Source organism: Lissotriton vulgaris, chromosome 1_1 (genome assembly GCF_964263255.1).
Source record: "Lissotriton vulgaris chromosome 1_1, aLisVul1.2, whole genome shotgun sequence".
In the NCBI taxonomy this organism is placed as follows: Eukaryota; Metazoa; Chordata; class Amphibia; order Caudata; family Salamandridae; genus Lissotriton; species Lissotriton vulgaris.
In genome coordinates this window covers 1,113,550,303-1,113,568,484 of record NC_141685.1, presented here as the reverse complement: position 1 = coordinate 1,113,568,484, position 18,182 = coordinate 1,113,550,303, and the positions used below count along the sequence as shown (strand labels likewise).

Sequence of the window (18,182 nt, the reverse complement as noted above, 5' to 3'; positions counted from 1 at the left end):
TGTGTGTGTAGAGGGGGATGTGTGTGTGTGTGTAGAGGGGGATGGATGTGTGTGTGTGTGTAGAGGGGGGTGTGTGTGTGTGTGTAGAGGGGGATGTGTGTGTGTGTGTAGAGGGGGATGGATGTGTGTGTGTGTGTAGAGGGGGGTGTGTGTGTGTGTGTGTAGAGGGGTGTGTGTGTGTGTGTAGAGGGGTGTGTGTGTGTGTGTAGAGGGGGATGTGTGTGTGTGTGTAGAGGGGGATGTGTGTGTGTGTGTAGAGGGGGATGTGTGTGTGTGTGTAGAGGGGGATATGTGTGTGTGTGTAGAGGGGGATATGTGTGTGTGTAGAGGGGGATATGTGTGTGTGTGTAGAGGGGGGTGTGTGTAGAGGGGGATATGTGTGTGTGTGTAGAGGGGGATATGTGTGTGTGTGTAGAGGGGGATATGTGTGTGTGTGTAGAGGGGGATATGTGTGTGTGTGTAGAGGGGGATATGTGTGTGTGTGTAGAGGGGGATATGTGTGTGTGTGTAGAGGGGGATATGTGTGTGTGTGTAGAGGGGGATATGTGTGTGTGTGTAGAGGGGGATATGTGTGTGTGTGTAGAGGGGGATATGTGTGTGTGTGTAGAGGGGGATATGTGTGTGTGTGTAGAGGGGGATATGTGTGTGTGTGTAGAGGGGGATATGTGTGTGTGTGTAGAGGGGGATATGTGTGTGTGTGTAGAGGGGCGCGCGGGCGGAGAAGCGGGCGCCTCCGTGCGCCCCGCGGGGGCGTGCGGGCAGGGGGCGGACGCGCGTAGGGTGGGTGTGGGTAGAGGGGCACGCGCGGGTAGAGGGGCACGCGCGGGTAGAGGGGCACGCGCGGGTAGAGGGGCACGCGCGGGTAGAGGGGCACGCGCGGGTAGAGGGGCACGCGCGGGTAGAGGGGCACGCGCGGGTAGAGGGGCACGCGCGGGTAGAGGGGCACGCGCGGGTAGAGGGGCACGCGCGGGTAGAGGGGCACGCGCGGGTAGAGGGGCACGCGCGGGTAGAGGGGCACGCGCGGGTAGAGGGGCACGCGCGGGTAGAGGGGCACGCGCGGGTAGAGGGGCACGCGCGGGTAGAGGGGCACGCGCGGGTAGAGGGGCACGCGCGGGTAGAGGGGCACGCGCGGGTAGAGGGGCACGCGCGGGTAGAGGGGCACGCGCGGGTAGAGGGGCACGCGCGGGTAGAGGGGCACGCGCGGGTAGAGGGGCACGCGCGGGTAGAGGGGCACGCGCGGGTAGAGGGGCACGCGCGGGTAGAGGGGCACGCGCGGGTAGAGGGGCACGCGCGGGTAGAGGGGCACGCGCGGGTAGAGGGGCACGCGCGGGTAGAGGGGCACGCGCGGGTAGAGGGGCACGCGCGGGTAGAGGGGCACGCGCGGGTAGAGGGGCACGCGCGGGTAGAGGGGCACGCGCGGGTAGAGGGGCACGCGCGGGTAGAGGGGCACGCGCGGGTAGAGGGGCACGCGCGGGTAGAGGGGCACGCGCGGGTAGAGGGGCACGCGCGGGTAGAGGGGCACGCGCGGGTAGAGGGGCACGCGCGGGTAGAGGGGCACGCGCGGGTAGAGGGGCACGCGCGGGTAGAGGGGCACGCGCGGGTAGAGGGGCACGCGCGGGTAGAGGGGCACGCGCGGGTAGAGGGGCACGCGCGGGTAGAGGGGCACGCGCGGGTAGAGGGGCACGCGCGGGTAGAGGGGCACGCGCGGGTAGAGGGGCACGCGCGGGTAGAGGGGCACGCGCGGGTAGAGGGGCACGCGCGGGTAGAGGGGCACGCGCGGGTAGAGGGGCACGCGCGGGTAGAGGGGCACGCGCGGGTAGAGGGGCACGCGCGGGTAGAGGGGCACGCGCGGGTAGAGGGGCACGCGCGGGTAGAGGGGCACGCGCGGGTAGAGGGGCACGCGCGGGTAGAGGGGCACGCGCGGGTAGAGGGGCACGCGCGGGTAGAGGGGCACGCGCGGGTAGAGGGGCACGCGCGGGTAGAGGGGCACGCGCGGGTAGAGGGGCACGCGCGGGTAGAGGGGCACGCGCGGGTAGAGGGGCACGCGCGGGTAGAGGGGCACGCGCGGGTAGAGGGGCACGCGCGGGTAGAGGGGCACGCGCGGGTAGAGGGGCACGCGCGGGTAGAGGGGCACGCGCGGGTAGAGGGGCACGCGCGGGTAGAGGGGCACGCGCGGGTAGAGGGGCACGCGCGGGTAGAGGGGCACGCGCGGGTAGAGGGGCACGCGCGGGTAGAGGGGCACGCGCGGGTAGAGGGGCACGCGCGGGTAGAGGGGGGTGTGTGTAGAGGGGGGTGTGTGTAGAGGGGGGTGTGTGTGTGTAGAGGGGGGTGTGTGTGTAGAGGGGGGTGTGTGTGTGTAGAGGGGGGTGTGTGTGTGTAGAGGGGGGTGTGTGTGTGTGTGTAGAGGAGGGTGTGTGTGTAGAGGGGGGTGTGTGTGTAGAGGGGGGTGTGTGTGTAGAGGGGGGTGTGTGTGTAGAGGGGGGTGTGTGTATGTAGAGGGGGGTGTGTGTATGTAGAGGGGGGTGTGTGTGTGTGTGTAGAGGGGGATGTGTGTGTGTGTAGAGGTGTGTGTAGAGGGGCGCGCGGGCGGAGAAGCGGGCGCCTCCGTGCGCCCCGCGGGGGCGTGCGGGCAGGGGGCGGAGGCGCGTAGGGTGTGTGCGTGTGGATAGGCGCGTGTGGATAGGCGCGTGCGGATAGGCGCGTGCGCATAGGCGGGTGCGCGCGCATAGGCGGGTGCGCGCGCATAGGCGGGTGCGCGCGCGCATAGGCGGGTGCGCGCGCGCATAGGCGGGTGCGCGCGCGCATAGGCGGGTGCGCGCGCGCATAGGCGGGTGCGCGCGCATAGGCGGGTGCGCGCGCATAGGCAGGCGTGTGCGCATAGGCGTGTGCGCATAGGTGTGTGGTATGTGCGTGTGCATAGGCGTGTGCGTGTGTATAGGCGTGTGTATAGGCGTGTGAGCGAGAGAGAAAAAAAAAGCAAGTACGCCCAAAAATTGATTGACAGAAAGAGGTGTCTATGCAGTAATTAGGCAGAAGGGGAAGGGCAGAAATAGCTTTGCAGTGGAGAAAGCCAACGTGCCACATGGCAGGGTGGGTTGGGTTTAAATGTATAAAGAGGTGTTTAAAAAACAAAAGTCAGATACACTGGTCATAGATCTAACCTGCAGAGTGCACAGACACTGCACAGGCCACCAGGGAATAGCTGGTGTTTAGCAGCACCACCTGGTCCTTCTTGAGCTGGAAGGCTGGCTGGAAGGTGGGGAAGGGATAAACCACCTGGTACTTGGTATGCAGCATGAAGCCATGCTGGAGGCAGTGAGCGTTTGTATCACCTGCAACACAAAAAACATCCAGTGAGACCAAAGCTTACCAGGACCTGCAAATGTCATCACTTTAGGGCCTAGCTCAACATCTATGTTTATCTACACCATACATGGTCATTCTGAAACTCAATGTGTAGCCACAATTATGACAAATAACACTACTTCAGTACGGTTTCAGTAACCTGGGGTTGCTGTTTGAAGTGAACTGAGGTTTCATTCTGGCACCCTTAAGCCAGCAGACCAACATTTACAAACACAGTCTTTTCTGTTTAAAGGAGTAGTAAAAGGGGCACGATGCATGGCTAATTTAGGGCCCAACCGTTATCAGACAGAGAAAACATACGCATCTCACTTTCAACACCACTAAGTTTTAGAGAGAGTGCAATCAAGCAATCTGATAACCCGTACAACATATCCTAAAGCTAAAGCCGAAAGCACATCACCCATTCCTCATTCCCGTAAAACTGCATGGCTCGGCAGTAGGTCACAAGATCACACTGTGAGGGCTGTTCTGAGTAAACCAACATCCGGATGTTAAGTATCGGAGTGACAGGGAGGAAAGACAATAAGACCGCAGTAACTTAGGAAGGTTCAATAACAGGAATATGCAACTAAACTCTAAACTGTCATAACCCACTCTTCTGCTCAGACAACAAAAACGAAACCACAAGCTATAAACAGAAACTGGTTGGTCCGGTACATACAACCCTCTCCTCCCCCACCCCATGAACCAAGCATTATATACTAAGAGTAGAACGTAGAAATGAGAAAAAGGGCATTATGCCTTGGGTGGGGACCGTGAGGGCTTGGTTCATGATACAATCACTCACATGAGGTCAAGTCTTCGAGACAGCCTACAGCGGATAGATAGGAAGGTATCACGTTTGAAATGGTCACCCCCACTTTTTGCCTGTTATTTCATGTGATTTTGACAGGAAGTGCACTGGGTCCCTGCTAACCAGGTCCCCAGTGCCAGACGGTATAATTGTTTATCTCAATTGGCAATACCTTTAGCACTCTCTGCAAATCCCTAGTAAATAGTACACCTGGTACCTATGGCCTGAGATGCCAAAGAGGAGCCCCAATTGTGCCACACTAAGGGAGCCCTCACCAAATCCATGCACGACTGCCATTGCAGGCCTACGTTTTTTGGTGCATACAAAAGTGAAAATACGCCATGACATCACTGTGGGCCGTGCCCCCCAACACTGCTTGTATTATTCGTAAGTCACCCCTAAGGCAGGGTTGTCTAAAATTACATGCGAGGGCATACCTGCATGAGCAGATATGCCGCTGTGCTGGTCAGTTCCATTACGGCCAGTACACGTGACCAGGATAACCATCTTAAGATATGTACTGGACACTGGAGAAAACTAGTTCCCCCGCTACATGAAGGCTTCACTGAAGGTAGGGATATTTGGTATCAAACATCTTGTATTATTAACCCGCCAATGATTCTATTGCTGTATTTATTAATAAATGCACCCAGAGAGCACCTTAGAGGTGCCCCCCGGAAAAACTACCAGCCCCTGGTGTGTTGGCTAACAGGTTTTTGCAAGCCTGCCACCAGAGAATAGTGTATGGCCCCCAAAGTTGAGAGCCTTTGCTCTCAGGAGGTCAGAAACAAAGCCTGCAAAGGAAGATGATTACACCTCCTGCCAGAGGATAACCTGCTGATTAGTATCTACCACCTTTGAAATGAGAGTCTGGCTACCCTCAAAGGAGAGGAAGCCGACCCTTGGTACCCGGACAGGTGGGAAAATTAGTTGGACATGCCACCCCCAGGCTAGTACCACCTCAAAAGTGCCCTAATATGAGATGGACACAACTTTTGTGATGGCAAACTTAAGAATACTCGATCAGGATTATGCAACTTCCCACAGGCAGTAGTCATATTAGCCATAGTGACCGTAAGGGTCAGTAGCCCATTGGCTACTACATTACACTCCCCTAACGCCCCAAACGTCAGTATTTAGAGCCCCAAACATCAGTATTTAGAGGAGACCGTGGTACCAAGCAACAGACCTTGTCGACCTGAGAGTAGAAGGACGTAAAGAGACACATCCTGCAAGAACTGAAGATCCAGCAACTGACCTGGCACCAACCATGCCTGCCTGCGGCCTTCGACAACTGCGCCAAAAGTGGGGGGGTGGAGCTTGCCTGAGCCTAAAATGGCCGCTTAGCCCGATAGCTCTGTGGAGCTGTCGTACTATCCTTCATTGATCCAGCAGAGGTGCCGACTATTTTGCCCTGATTTATACTGTGTCCTGTCCCGGAGGGAGCGGAGCACGTTGAGTGGCTTTGGTCACTCCCGGACTGCCGCAGAGTGCTGCAACTGGAGATGCACACAGCGCCCTCGCTCTAGGCCGCGCTCCTCGGTCTGGAGTTTTGTGAGGACGGCGGGCCCGAGGTGAGCGACTGAGACTGGAGCTTTAGCAGTCTCTGTTTAAGCAAGGCAACCATTCCTCATCTCTTGAGACGCAGCAGTGCGCTGTGAGACGCGAAGAATTGGGAGCAAGCGGAGGCAAAGAGACGGCTGACTGGCCCCTGCTGTGCAATCCTGCACATCGCGCCCGGCGAGGCCACAGTCCCGGTGCTGGTGAAGGGGTGCAGCCAATGGCATTGGTTGTCTGTGGGAGCGCGCACTGTGTGCTGTGGCTCCCAGCTGCTTGCGTGGCTTCCACGGGCTGCAGGCTTTGGACGAGTTAGGAGGTGGCCTGAAGAGATGACGCACGGCTGGGCACGGCTGTTTTAGGAGCCCCGGTGACAAACAGAACAGGGATCCTCACACCACATTGCCCAGCTACCACCAGCCCAGCAGAGGGGTTCCGCAGTGTTGTCCTCTCCTGACTGCCTGAACAAACAGCACATCCACTTACGTTTGATTGCATTTTTTTTTAAACCGTTTTTATTGCAGGAAAAGATGCAATTCACATATGTACAATATTACAATCCCGTGGGCGTCGCGTCATCCAACTTTCTTCAATGAAAAGATATACACAGCCATTCAGCCAACAACCCGGGGGTCGGGCAGCGTTAGTCACCGGGTCAACCTGCTTGCCATCGTACACATATGATTGCTGTTTTATTCGGAGTAATCGAACCTGCTTTTAACATTTTCTCCCCACGCCCCTTTAATCGTCCCTCCCCCCCCAATCCCTCCCTTTCTGCCCAACAACCCACCAACCCCAACTTAAACAGAACTCAAAGTCGGGGACCGCCATGCCTCCCTCATCCTTTCCATTCCAGGTTAAACACTTCACTTGTCCATTGTTAGCCATAATCAGGCGTTACACTGCAAAGTCCAGTAGCGGCGTTCAGCCTGGCACACAGGGTCACACTCCCCCCCCCCCCCCCCCTTAGTCCCAACTCAACAGCCCCCCCCCACCCACCCCGCCTCGAGCACCCCCAACTACTCTAAGCGCCCTCCCCCAGAACAGGGCCCAGCCTAGCAAGCACAGCTCCCATCCAAACTTGTTGAAGACCTAGCTTCCTACCCCCAACAACCCGACTATCCCACAGTCGACACTACGGTGGCCTTATGGGCCTGAAAGGCGTTGCTCGGCTCCAAAGGTGGTCAACCCAGTTCCAGCGCTTCCAGCCCATGACCCCCCCCCCCCATGCCAGTCCAGCGTTCCATCCCTTTCTCAGTGCTTGTCGCCATTCTCCAGCAAAGGCATCCCCCAGGCACCTTACCATCCCGACATGGGGCTTCTCCAGTTTCATTCGTCCATAAGGCCTCCCGACGTCTGTGGCGTGAAGTCCGGGTCCTCACATATGTACAATATTACAATCCCGTGGGCGTCGCCTCATCCGACTTTCTTCAATGAAAAGATATACACAGCCATTCAGCCAACAACCCGGGGGTCGGGCGGCGTTAGTCACCGGGTCAACCTGCTTACCATCGTACACATGATTGCTGTTTCATTCGGAGTAATCGAACCTGCTTTTAACATTTTCTCCCCACGCCCCTCAAATCGTCCCCCCCCCCCCCCCCCCCCAATCACTCCCTTTCTGCCCAACTACCCACCAACCCCAACTTAAACATAACTCAAAGTCGGGGACCGCCATGCCTCCCTCATCCTTAGGCCGGAGCAGCGTTGTCAGAGCAATTCTGCGCCTGCCCGTACCCCAAAGGAAGGAGATCAATAAAGATCTCAGCTGTCGGAAGATCGACCTAGGTATCCATACAGGCAGCACGCGGAAGTAATAGAGAAGGTGCGGCAGGGCTATCATTTTTACCAGGGATAAACGTCCCGTGACCGACAGCGGGAGAGTAGACCAGAAGGACATATTACCACGTAGCGTCCGTATACATCGACCTACGTTGCCCTCTAGCAGGTCCGCAGCCTTGTGGTATATATACACCCCCAGGTATTTCTGGCAATCCGGCGCCCAGGCCAACTTGTGTGGATGATAGGTTCCTGTTCACCGTGACGTAACGGGAATAGGCACGACTTGGGCCAGTTCACCCGCAGCCCAGATAATCTGCCAAAGGCCACCAGTAGTCTTTCCGCCCCCTCCAGTGCCGGGTTTTCTAGATATAGCAGGAGATCGTCTGCATACAGCGAGACAAGGTGTGGTTGTCCCCGATAAGTCAAGCCCGCGAAGGAGATCCCCTTCCTGACTTCCGCCGCGAAGGGCTTGATCGCTAAAGTGAAAAGCAGGGGAGATAAGGAGCATCCCTGCCGGGTGCCTCGGCTAACTGGGTACGGGTCCGACACAAGGGGACCCACCCGCACCCGTGCAACCGCCGAGGCGTATAGGACTTTCGTCCAACCTATGTACCCCGTCCCCAAGGCCGAAGTGTTGCATAACCTTGTATAGGTACTCCCACTCCAGGCTGTCGAATGCTTTTTCTATTTCGATCGACAAGACCACCGGCGTGTACGTGGCAGGCCACTGTTCTCCCAGCAGGCGAATCAATCGACGTATATTAGCAGTCGTATTGCGCGCTGGAATGAAGCCGGACTGGTCTTTGTGGACCAACACCGTCATGTGCTGCAGCAACCTGGTCGCCAAGATGGTACTCAGGATTTTGTAGTCCACCGTACACATGGACAGTGGCCTGTAGGAGGCTGGATGTTTGCTCTCCCTACCCAGCTTCAGGAGCGGAATCATGAGCGCCTCGCAAATGGAAGCATCAGGGTCATGGAGCTCGCTCTGCACTTGCTCAGTACTTTGTGTATCAGTGGTATCGGGGGAAAAGCGTAGGCAAATGTCCCGGACCAATCTATCCATAGGGCATTCCCAAGGGACCCCTCTTCGCGTTGTCTGGATGCGAAGTTTCGGCATTTCGCATTCTGGCGTGTTGCAAACAGGTCCACTGATGGTGTTCCCCACCTGTTGAACACCCACATTGTCTCCTGAGCATTTAGCTCCCACTCGTGGGACGCCGATGTCTGCCTGCTCAGCCAGTCTGCCTGAATGTTCTCCTTCCCTGGTAGGTGTATGGCTAGCAGGTCTATCTGGAGAGGGATGGCCCATCTCCATATCTCCTGTGCCAGCGTTGAAAGCGTTGTTGACTGTGTTCCACCCGGCTTGTTGATGTAGAACATCGCCGTGGTGTTGTCTGTCTGCAGCAACACCTTCTGCTTGTACAGTCTCGTCTGGAAGGCTTTCAGTGCAAGGGAGATTGTCTTTAATTGGAGGTAATTGATATGCTTCGTCGCATCTGTTGGCGTCCAAAGACCCCTCACTTTGAGTCCCTCCATGTGAGCGCCCCATCCCTTCAGGGATGCGTCTGTGGTGATGGTCACTGTCGGAGTTGGGGGTGTTAGAGGCTTTCCCCTTGTTAAGTTCTCCCTGGTCCACCATGCCATCTCCTTCTGCACTGCGTGCGTCACCACCACAAGATCCTCCCAACTCCCAGAAGCCTGTGACCATTGTTCCTGGAGCCATTCTTGCATGGGTCTCATGTGGAGGCGCACATTCGGCACCAGGTGGATGCATGATGCCATCATCCCCATGATCTTGCTCGCAGTCCTCACTGTCCGAGCTTGCCCCTTCCGGTAGAGGCGAGTTTCCTTGACCAGCGCCCTTGTTCTCTTCTCGCTGGGGAACACCTTGCCCTGTAAGGTGTTGATCTCTGCCCCCAGGAAGATCTTCACCTGCTCCGGCTCCATCGATGATTTCTTCCAATGGACAGATAAACCCCAGGTATATGAACGTGCTCGTCACTGTATGCGCATGTTGCTTGCACTTCTGGTACGAGTTTGCTTTCACCAGCCAGTCGTCCAGGTAAGGGTATACGTGTATCACTTGTCTTCTTAAGTGCGCTGCGACTGCTGCGAGGCACTTCGTGAATACCCTTGGTGCTGATTTTAGTCCGAAGGCTAGCGTTGTGAACTGGTAGTGGCCTCCTCCGATTGTGAACCTGAGCATATGCTTGTGCTTCTCGTTCATTGGTATGTGCAAGTAGGCGTCCTTGAGGTCTATCGTGACCATGAAGTCTCCGACCTGCAATTGCGGTAGCACCTCCTGCAGGGAGGTCATTTTGAATTTCTGTGTTCTTATGAATTTGTTCAGGAACCTCAGGTCTAGGATGGGTCTCATCTTGTCGTCTACCTTTGGTACCAGGAAGTACGTTGAGTAAATTCCCTTATCCTTTCCTTGAAGGGAACCCTTTCTATGGCTTGTTTTTGTAGAAGTTCTGTTGCTTCTTCCTGAAGCCGCGCCAGCTATTCTCTTGCTGGTGGCTTTCCCCTTGGTTTTCTGCTTGGTGGCCTTTTCTCCAACTCCAAGCAGTACCCGAATTGGATAATGTTTAGGATCCATTTGTCTGATGTAATTTCCCTCCATTCCTGGAGGTAAAACTTCAATCTTCCTCCCACTGGTGTCATGTGGTCGTAGGTGTTTAGATTGTCCCGACCCCTTGGTACGTGGTGCCCCCCCGGGTCTTTTCTGTGGCTGGGCACCCAGAGTTCTGTGAAGTCACTTCGAGGTGGGCTGCTGTCCCCCTCTTCTATTCTGGCCACGTCCATTTCTCCCTCGAAAGGACTGACCTCTTGGTTGGTACTGCCAGGACTGCTTCTGCTGACCTTGCTGGCCCTGTGAGTCTGCCTGGTGCGTTTGCTGGAAAGCCTGGTGTGATGTACCTGGCTGGTTGCCACCTCTCCCGCCGGGCCTCCGTGACGGGGTGCCTCTTTTGTTGCCTCTGAACTGCAACGCCCCCATAGATCTTGCCGTATCATTATCTTTTTTGAGTTGGCTGAGTTTCTCGTCCACTGTTGCTCCAAAGAGCGTGTCGCAGTTGAACGGTGTGTTGAGGATACTGTGTTGCACCTCGGGTTTGAACCCTGAGATCCTGAGCCAGGCGTGTCTCCTTTCCGTGACACCCATCATCATCAGCCTGCTGGCGGTGTCTGCTCCGTCCAGGGCCGTCTTAAGGCAAGAATTTGCCGCATTTTTCCCTTCTTCGACCAACTTCTCGGCCTTCTGCCTGGCCTCCTGGGGTAGGTCCTTCACCAAGTGCCCCAGGCCCTCCATGATCTGGTACATGTGCCTGTTTATAAGGGCGTTGGAGTTAGCCATGCGCCAGTGGGTGGCAGCATTCCGTTCGATCCTTCTGCCCACCAGATCCATCCTCTTGCTCTCCTTATCCGGTGGCGGGCCAGAGGTAGTGGATACGTTCGCCCTCTTCCTCGCTGTGGCCGTGATAATGGAGTCTGCGGAGACCTCGCCTCGAATGTAGGCCGGGTCCTTTGTGGAGTGTTTGTATTTTTTCTCCGTTCTAGGAGTTACCGCCTTGCATGTTGCGGGCTCCTTGAATGCTTCTCTTCCCTGAGCCAAGACGCTCTCGAGAATTGGGAGGAACTGGCTCCTTGTCTGTGTTGGGAGCAAAGTCTCGAGCAGGAAGTCTGCTTTCTGCTTTTCCTCGTCGAGCTTTAGCTTGAATGCAGCTGCGGCAGATTGTATCGCCGAATTGTATGCCCCGATGTCGTCCGGCGGCGAGGGCCTCGAGGGGTATTTGTTGACCGCCTCCTCCGGGCTCTCGGTATCGATATCTAGGTAATCCTCCTTGTGTGGGTCAGAGGTGGCCGACTCGGCGTCCAACCTACAGCCCTCCTCCTCGTCATAGCCGTAATCCTCGTAGGGATTCTCTTCATCTCCCTGGTCGTCGACCATCTGGGCGCCCGGCCCATGTCCGTCGACGAGTTCTTCTTCCTCTTCGACCAGATCTAGCACAGCGTGCTTGGTCTTGTGTGGAATTGTAAAGGCACTCATCTCGGCGTCGAAATCTTTTCTCCGCTGCAAGATGCTCGCCATCTCGGCCTCCAATCGCTGTCTTTTCTTTTCCCTTTCGGCCGCGTTCTAGGCCTCGGAACGCTCGGCCCCTCTCTTCGTCGACTGGCTCGGCGGCGAGATTCTCTGCGTCGATGGTTTGGACGTCGAACTTGGTTTCGGGTCCTTGGACGTCGTCGAGGCTTTCGGGTCTTTCTCCCTCGACGTCGATCGGTCCCTTTCAGAGACTATCTTCGACGCCTTCTGCTGTTCAACAGCTCTCGGCGCCAGGGACTCCTTCTCAGAGGATCCGCTGGGCCTGTGTGTGGTCGCGGACTGCAGATGTCGCTGCGTCGGCGCCTTCGGGGTCTGGCCCTCGTTCTTTCGAGACTCAGGGTCTCTTGTGTTCTTGTGGGACGTCGAGTCTCCTACTCTATCAGGTGTCTTCTTGAAATCGGTCTCTACGACCGTGTAGCTGTCGTCTTCGGCGGCAGCGTTGTCCTCTTCCTCCGAGGACATCCCAAGGTCGTACAGCGATGGCGTCGGGGCTTTTCCTTCGAGGGTGGCGTGTGCTACCCTCTGGCTCTTCCTCACACGAAGGGTCTTCGCAGCGAAGACGGAGCAGGCGTTGCAGTCTTCGCTTCTGTGGTCCACCGGTAGGCAAAGGTTGCACACCGGATGCTGATCTTTCTGCGCGTACTTGTGTCTGCAATTCGGGCAGAACTTGAACAGCGGGTTGTCCATCCTCGAGCGTTTCAGGCCTCCCTGACCGCGTAGACGTCGACGATCATCGAAGATTTCGACGTTCTCTCCTTCTTCTCTCTTCGCCAATGGTCTGCGAAGTCTTCCTTGGTCTTCTTCCAATATCTTCTCTAACTTTTCGCTTTTTCAGTACTTTCTCCAAAAATGTCTGGAGCCCAACGGGAACGATCCAGACCCGACCGCGGAAAAAAGAATCTGGAGATGGCGCCCAAGAGTGGGAGCTTCCGCAGGAAGCACGCCGACGTCACCGGAAATGCACCCGAGGTGGTGTGACGCCGACGCCCACAAGGGCTACAAAAAAAAACAACAAAAAAAACAAAGAAAAGACTACGAATCCGGACCCAACCACAAGACCGCGAAATATGCACAGCATAGTGGATCCAGAAAGATTCACGCTGCAAAACTTGCTGTAACGCCTCCTTGGTGGCTTGTATGGCTTCCAGGATGCAATTTTGCAGATGCTGCAGGTCCGTCGGGGATTGTGGTGGGCTTTTCGCCGCTCCCGAGCTTGCACCCTCGTCCACTTTTTCCCTAGGTTTCCCCATTCCGTTCACTAGAGAAAAGGAGAGGGGGGGGGGGGGGGAGAGGAGAGAAACTGCGGAACTCTCTTCAGCCACTCAGTGGGGGGCGCCTTCAATAGCCAATGTCTGAAATCGGCAGGGAGTGCCGCAGCCCGAACAGCGTGGCAGCTCAAGCCCTCGCTCAGTCACCAACAGGCTCCAGTCAGCTCTGACCCCACCCCTCATGGAGAGTAGGATTCAGTTCACCAATGCTGCCTCCGTTGGCTCCAGTCATCCCGGAGTCCTCTGGTCTATCGAACCCGGTTCCTTCTTGCTAATGTCACTCCGGCGACTAGGCCCGCACCTCAACCCCTCCATGGGGCGTCAACTCACGGGAGTCGCTTCTCGCCTCGTCGCCGTGGAGTCCAGGGCCTTTCGCTAGATGCGTCCGGATGAGTGTCCAGTGCGCCCCTGAGCCAGGGTGTTCACGCCTCCCGCACCACTGTTAGGCGCTGAGCTCTGCGCGGCCCCTCGGTGCCAAGGCGGCCACCATTTTACGCTCCTCAACCTTTGTTCGTAGGAGGCGCAACCTACCCAGGCTGTAGGTTCGGCAAATTCCCCTGCTCACAGCACGGTGGGATAATCAAGCGGGCTCAGGTGACAACCCCTTCGTCTCAGGCCGTCCCCCCAGGAGTCGCTAAGGGGGCTTCGCCATCAGGGGCTCGAGAGCCAGCTTCGGGCGCCATCTTGTTCCATCGTCCCTTCAGCGCTTCTTCGCTCTCCGCACGAGCCGATGAGCGCCGTGGGCACTCAGATTCCGTCGCCTGAGGGTCCCTTGCTGTTCAGGCGCCCTTAAGTGGTCGAGTGATGCACTTTAGGGTGGATTTCGTGCAGTTTTTCAGGATAAAAGCAGGGATCGGGAGAGAAGCTCCGGGCTCATGCCGCCAGTTCGCTCGGCATCCAAGCCACACCCCCCACTTACGCTTGATTGCATGAATGGATGGATGCAGAGCTCAGGGTGTCGGCCTGGCCTGCTAGATGGTCCTTAGCAGAAGACATACCATTCCGTAGTCGCAAAGTTGATGTGAGCAGCTAGGGAAGAAAACAAGTTACTTACCTGTAACTTTAGTTCCCCAGTATTGGTAACTTTCATAGATTCCCATGCTTTGTATCATTCCCCGTCGTCGGAATGGGAGTCTCGGTAACAAAAATACCATAGCTGTAGGTACAAAAGACAATGGAAAAAGGCCTAGGCCTCATTACCTTTTGTAGCATATCACCCTCTTTGTGTAAAAGAGACCAAACTTTTGGCCTCAGCCAATCAGAAGTGCCTCACCACTTAGAACCTTCCTGAAGGAACCTCAGAGCCTCAGATTTTCGTAGCCGTTGTGTACTGAGACACCATCTGTGCTGTAGGCTGAGCTTTCCCCGGGGAGGTGGGTGGGCGCATGGGAATCTATGAAAGTTACCAATACTGGGGAACTAAAGTTACAGGTAAGTAACTTGTTTTCTTACCCCAGTATTGGAACTTTCATAGATTCCCATGCTTTGTATCAGAGTAGCAAGCAGTAGCAAGATAATCACATTTTGCATCGTAAATAATAGCAGTAGACAACATGACATTAGATACAAAATGTGAAAAAATGGAAGGTGGGAAGATAGGAAAGCTCACCATTAGTGGAAGAGGTTCCTCAGGACAGCCTGTCCAACTGCTGCATCCTCCTGCTGCAGAGATTCCAAGCAGTAGTGCTTGGTAAAAGTGTGGACGCTGCTCCAGGTTGCAGCTCTGCAGATGTCCTTAATTTGCACCCCTGCAAAGAGTGCTGTGGAGGAAGCCACAGATCTTGTGGAATGCGCTCGTATCTTTCCAGTCAGAGGCTTACCAGCAGCCTTGTGACAATGTAATATAGCACTTGTGATCCACCTTGAAACACCCTGTTTGGAGAGTGGAAGGCCTTTACTCGGTCCCCCAAAGGCCACAAACAGTTGGGTAGATTTTCGAAAATCCTTAGTACGCTGTAAGTAAAACTTCAAGCATCGCTGTACATCCAGTGAATGCAAGGCTTTTTCCGCCGGTGTAGAAGGCTGAGGAAAAAACGTTTTCAGAATGACCGGTTCATTCAAATGGAAGTCCGAGGGGACCTTTGGCATGAACCTAGGGTTAGTCCTCATGATGACAGTGTTCCTTTTGAATTGAAGGAAAGGTTCCTGAATGGTCAAGGCCTGTAACTCCCCTACACGCCGAGCCGACGTGAGAGCGAGGAGAAGAGCCAATTTCCACGAAAGGTATTTGATGTCAGAACGATGGACTGGTTCGAATGGGCCCTTCATGAGTTGAGAAAGGACCAGATTCAAATGCCACGTTGGTGGAGGTGGTCTCACCGGTGGATAGACCCTGAACAGACCTTTAAGAAACTGTTTGATTATCCTTGAAGACCATAATGAAGGTCCAGATTCCGTCCTCCTGAATCGTGACAAAGCAGCCAAATGGACTTTAATTGATGAGTGGGCCAGACCAGACTTGGCCAAGGACAGTAGATATGGGAGGACCTGATGAGGTTTGGAATTGAATGGATCAATGTGTTGCTGTCGACACCAACAACAGAATCTTTTCCACTTAAGGCGGTAAGTTTTGTTAGTGGAAGGGGCCCTTGCTTGGGACAAAACCTCCCTAACTTCCTTAGACAATGGCAGGTTCATAAATTCTCGCTGCTCAGGAGCCATGCAGTCAGATGTAACGACTGAGGGTCTGGATGTAGAATCTGTCCTTCGGACATCGTGAGAAGGTCCGGCAGAATTTGGAGAGGTACAGGAGGAGCGATCGACAGCAGATGGAGCTCCGTGAACCAGAACTGCCTCGGCCAAGCCGGGGCTATCAGGATCATCCTGCACGGTTCCATCTTGAATTTCTTGATTAGTCGTGGTATTAGAGGAATGGGAGGAAAAGCGTAGACAAATGTCCTCGCCCAGGGTATCAAAAGGGCATTCCCCAGAGAATCTGGATGGGGAAGCCTGCTTGCGTAAGACCGGCATTTGTTGTTGGTCGGGGTGGCAAACAGGTCGATGTCCGGTTTTCCCCACCGGCTGAAGATTTGTTCCAAAATGTCTTGATTCAACTCCCATTCGTGGGTGACCGAGGATGACCTGCTCAGTTTGTCGGCGTTTTCGTTGAGGACGCCCGGCAAGTGTTCCGCCATCAGAGACATGTGTCGGATAGCCCATTCCCAAATCTGCTGGGCTTCTTGTGACAATGGGCGCGATCTGGTCCCCCCTTCCTTGTTCACATAGTGCATGGCCGTGGTGTTGTCCGTCCTGATAAGCACTTGTGAACCCTCCAGGAGAGGAAGAAACGATTGCAGAGCCAGACGTATCGCCCTGAGTTCTAACAGGTTGATGTGGAGGCATTTCTCCTGGAGTGACCAATGACCACTGACATGAAGGTCCTGCAGCACTGCTCCCCAGCCTTCCAATGACGCATCCGTCGTTATCACTTGTGGAGACGGGTCGCTTGCGAAGGATAGGCCTTGGGACAAGTTGTCTAGGTCTGTCCACCATAGGGCCGCATTCTTCATTTCCGGAGTGATCGCCACTTTGTCGAAGGAACCGTGGACTTGCCGCCATTGATTGTCCAGTTGTTCCTGCAAGGGACGCATCCTCAGTCTGCAATGGGGAACCAGCGGAATGCACGACGATATTACTCCCAGCAGAGACTTGTAGCGGCGAACTGAAAGACTTTTTTGATTGTAAGTCTTGGGCCATCGTCTGTAACTTGTGCCTCCTTTCCAGAGTGGGAAAAGCTCGTGAAAGCTTTGAGTCCAAGATGGCTCCCAGAAACCGGGCTCTTCTGGACGGAATCTGGCAAGATTTCTCGTCGTTTAGAGTGAGACCCAGGTTTCGGAATAAATTGGTACACGCTTGAACCGCCTGTAGGGCTGCCTCTCTGGACGGAGCCTTCAGCAGCCAGTCGTCCAGATAGGGGAAGACTTGAAACTTGTGCCTCCGCAGGAAAGCCGCTACTGGAGCCAGCACTTTCGTGAATATCCTTGGGGCTGAACGGAGTCCAAAGGGTAAAACCCTGAATTGGTAATGGCTCTTGGCTACTGTGAATCTCAGAAACCTTCTGTGTGCTGGGTGGATCGGAACATGAAAATAGGCATCTTCGAGATAGAGTGTGGCCATGTAATCTCCCGGGTTGATTAGTTTCAAGATGTCCTGGAGGGACACCATCCTGAAGGATAGAGAGATGAGATAGGTGTTTAGCCCCCTGAGGTCTAAAATGGGACGCCACTTGTCGAGCGTTTTCCTCACCAGGAAGAACCTGGAATAAAATCCCTGGTTTCTTTGGTTCGATGGAACTGGCTCTATCGCCCCTTTTCGGAGCATTTGTTGAACCTCGAGCCGAAGGAGACGCTGGTGTTTTGAAGGAGTGGCTGCCGGGGGCTTGGGTGGCGGAACTTGAGTGAACTCTAAGGTATGCCCTTTCCGAATGATGTTGAGCACCCAACGGTCCGATGTTATGAGGGACCAGTTGTGAAGGTATTTGTTGACCCTGCCTCCAACTGCTGATTTCCTGGAGGAGGGTCCAGTAGGAAGAGCCAGGAGGCCGCTATTGGCGCTTGGACGAATCTCGTCCTCGCGCACCCTGCTTTCCTTTACTGTAAGGCCTGGAGTAGTTGGTAGACTGGCCTTGCCGCTGTTGGTAAGATTGGCGGTTCTGTTGGGAACCAGATCCTGTGTTGGAATACCGTTGTTGTTGGAAGGATCCTCTATACGCACCACCCCTGCCTCTGGCTCCCTTGAAGGGGGACTTCCTGTACTGAAGTGTTCCTAATGACCTAGCGGTCTCTGTGTCTTTTTTAATATCTTGAAGGGTGTCGTCAATAAGTTTGCCGAATAGAGCCTCACCATCAAACGGAAGATCCAACACTTTGTTCTGGACCTCTGGTCGGAACCAAGTAGCTTTAAGCCACCCTTGGCGACGGAGCACTGCCGCTCCAGCTAGTGAACGAAATGACGTAGTCGCAATGTCCATTGCACAATCGATTATTTCCATCGACGTCGCTTCCCCCTCTTTCAAAACTTTCTTTGACTCCGTCATTGATTCAGGAGGTAACTGGTCAAGGTACGGGGAGACATCGCACCAGAGTTGACGGTCGTACCTCCCCAGGATGGCTAAGGCATTAGCTGCTCTCACCAGCAAACTCGCCATTGCTGAGAATCTTTTCCCCACATTATCTAACCTCCGTCCTTCCTTGTCCGGAGGGGTTGTCAGCGGTGCTGAAGGGTTGCGCGATTTCCTCTGCGCTGCCTGTGAGATTACAGAATCTGGTTTCGGATGACCTGTCAAGGCCGCTGGGGCATCATCGGTTGCTCT

General features: G+C 55.3%; 1 protein-coding gene across 1 annotated transcript in view; it reads right to left on the bottom strand.

Annotated features, from left to right (window-relative positions):
* The window catches only part of DCAF15 (DDB1 and CUL4 associated factor 15), a 237,310-nt gene that overhangs the window by 111,776 nt on the left and 107,352 nt on the right, over window positions 1-18,182 (bottom strand). Inside the window, exon 6 of the mRNA XM_086963642.1 lies at window positions 3,162-3,332. Coding sequence (XP_086819768.1) covers window positions 3,162-3,332 — 171 coding nt within the window. The remainder of the gene's footprint in view (window positions 1-3,161; window positions 3,333-18,182) is intronic.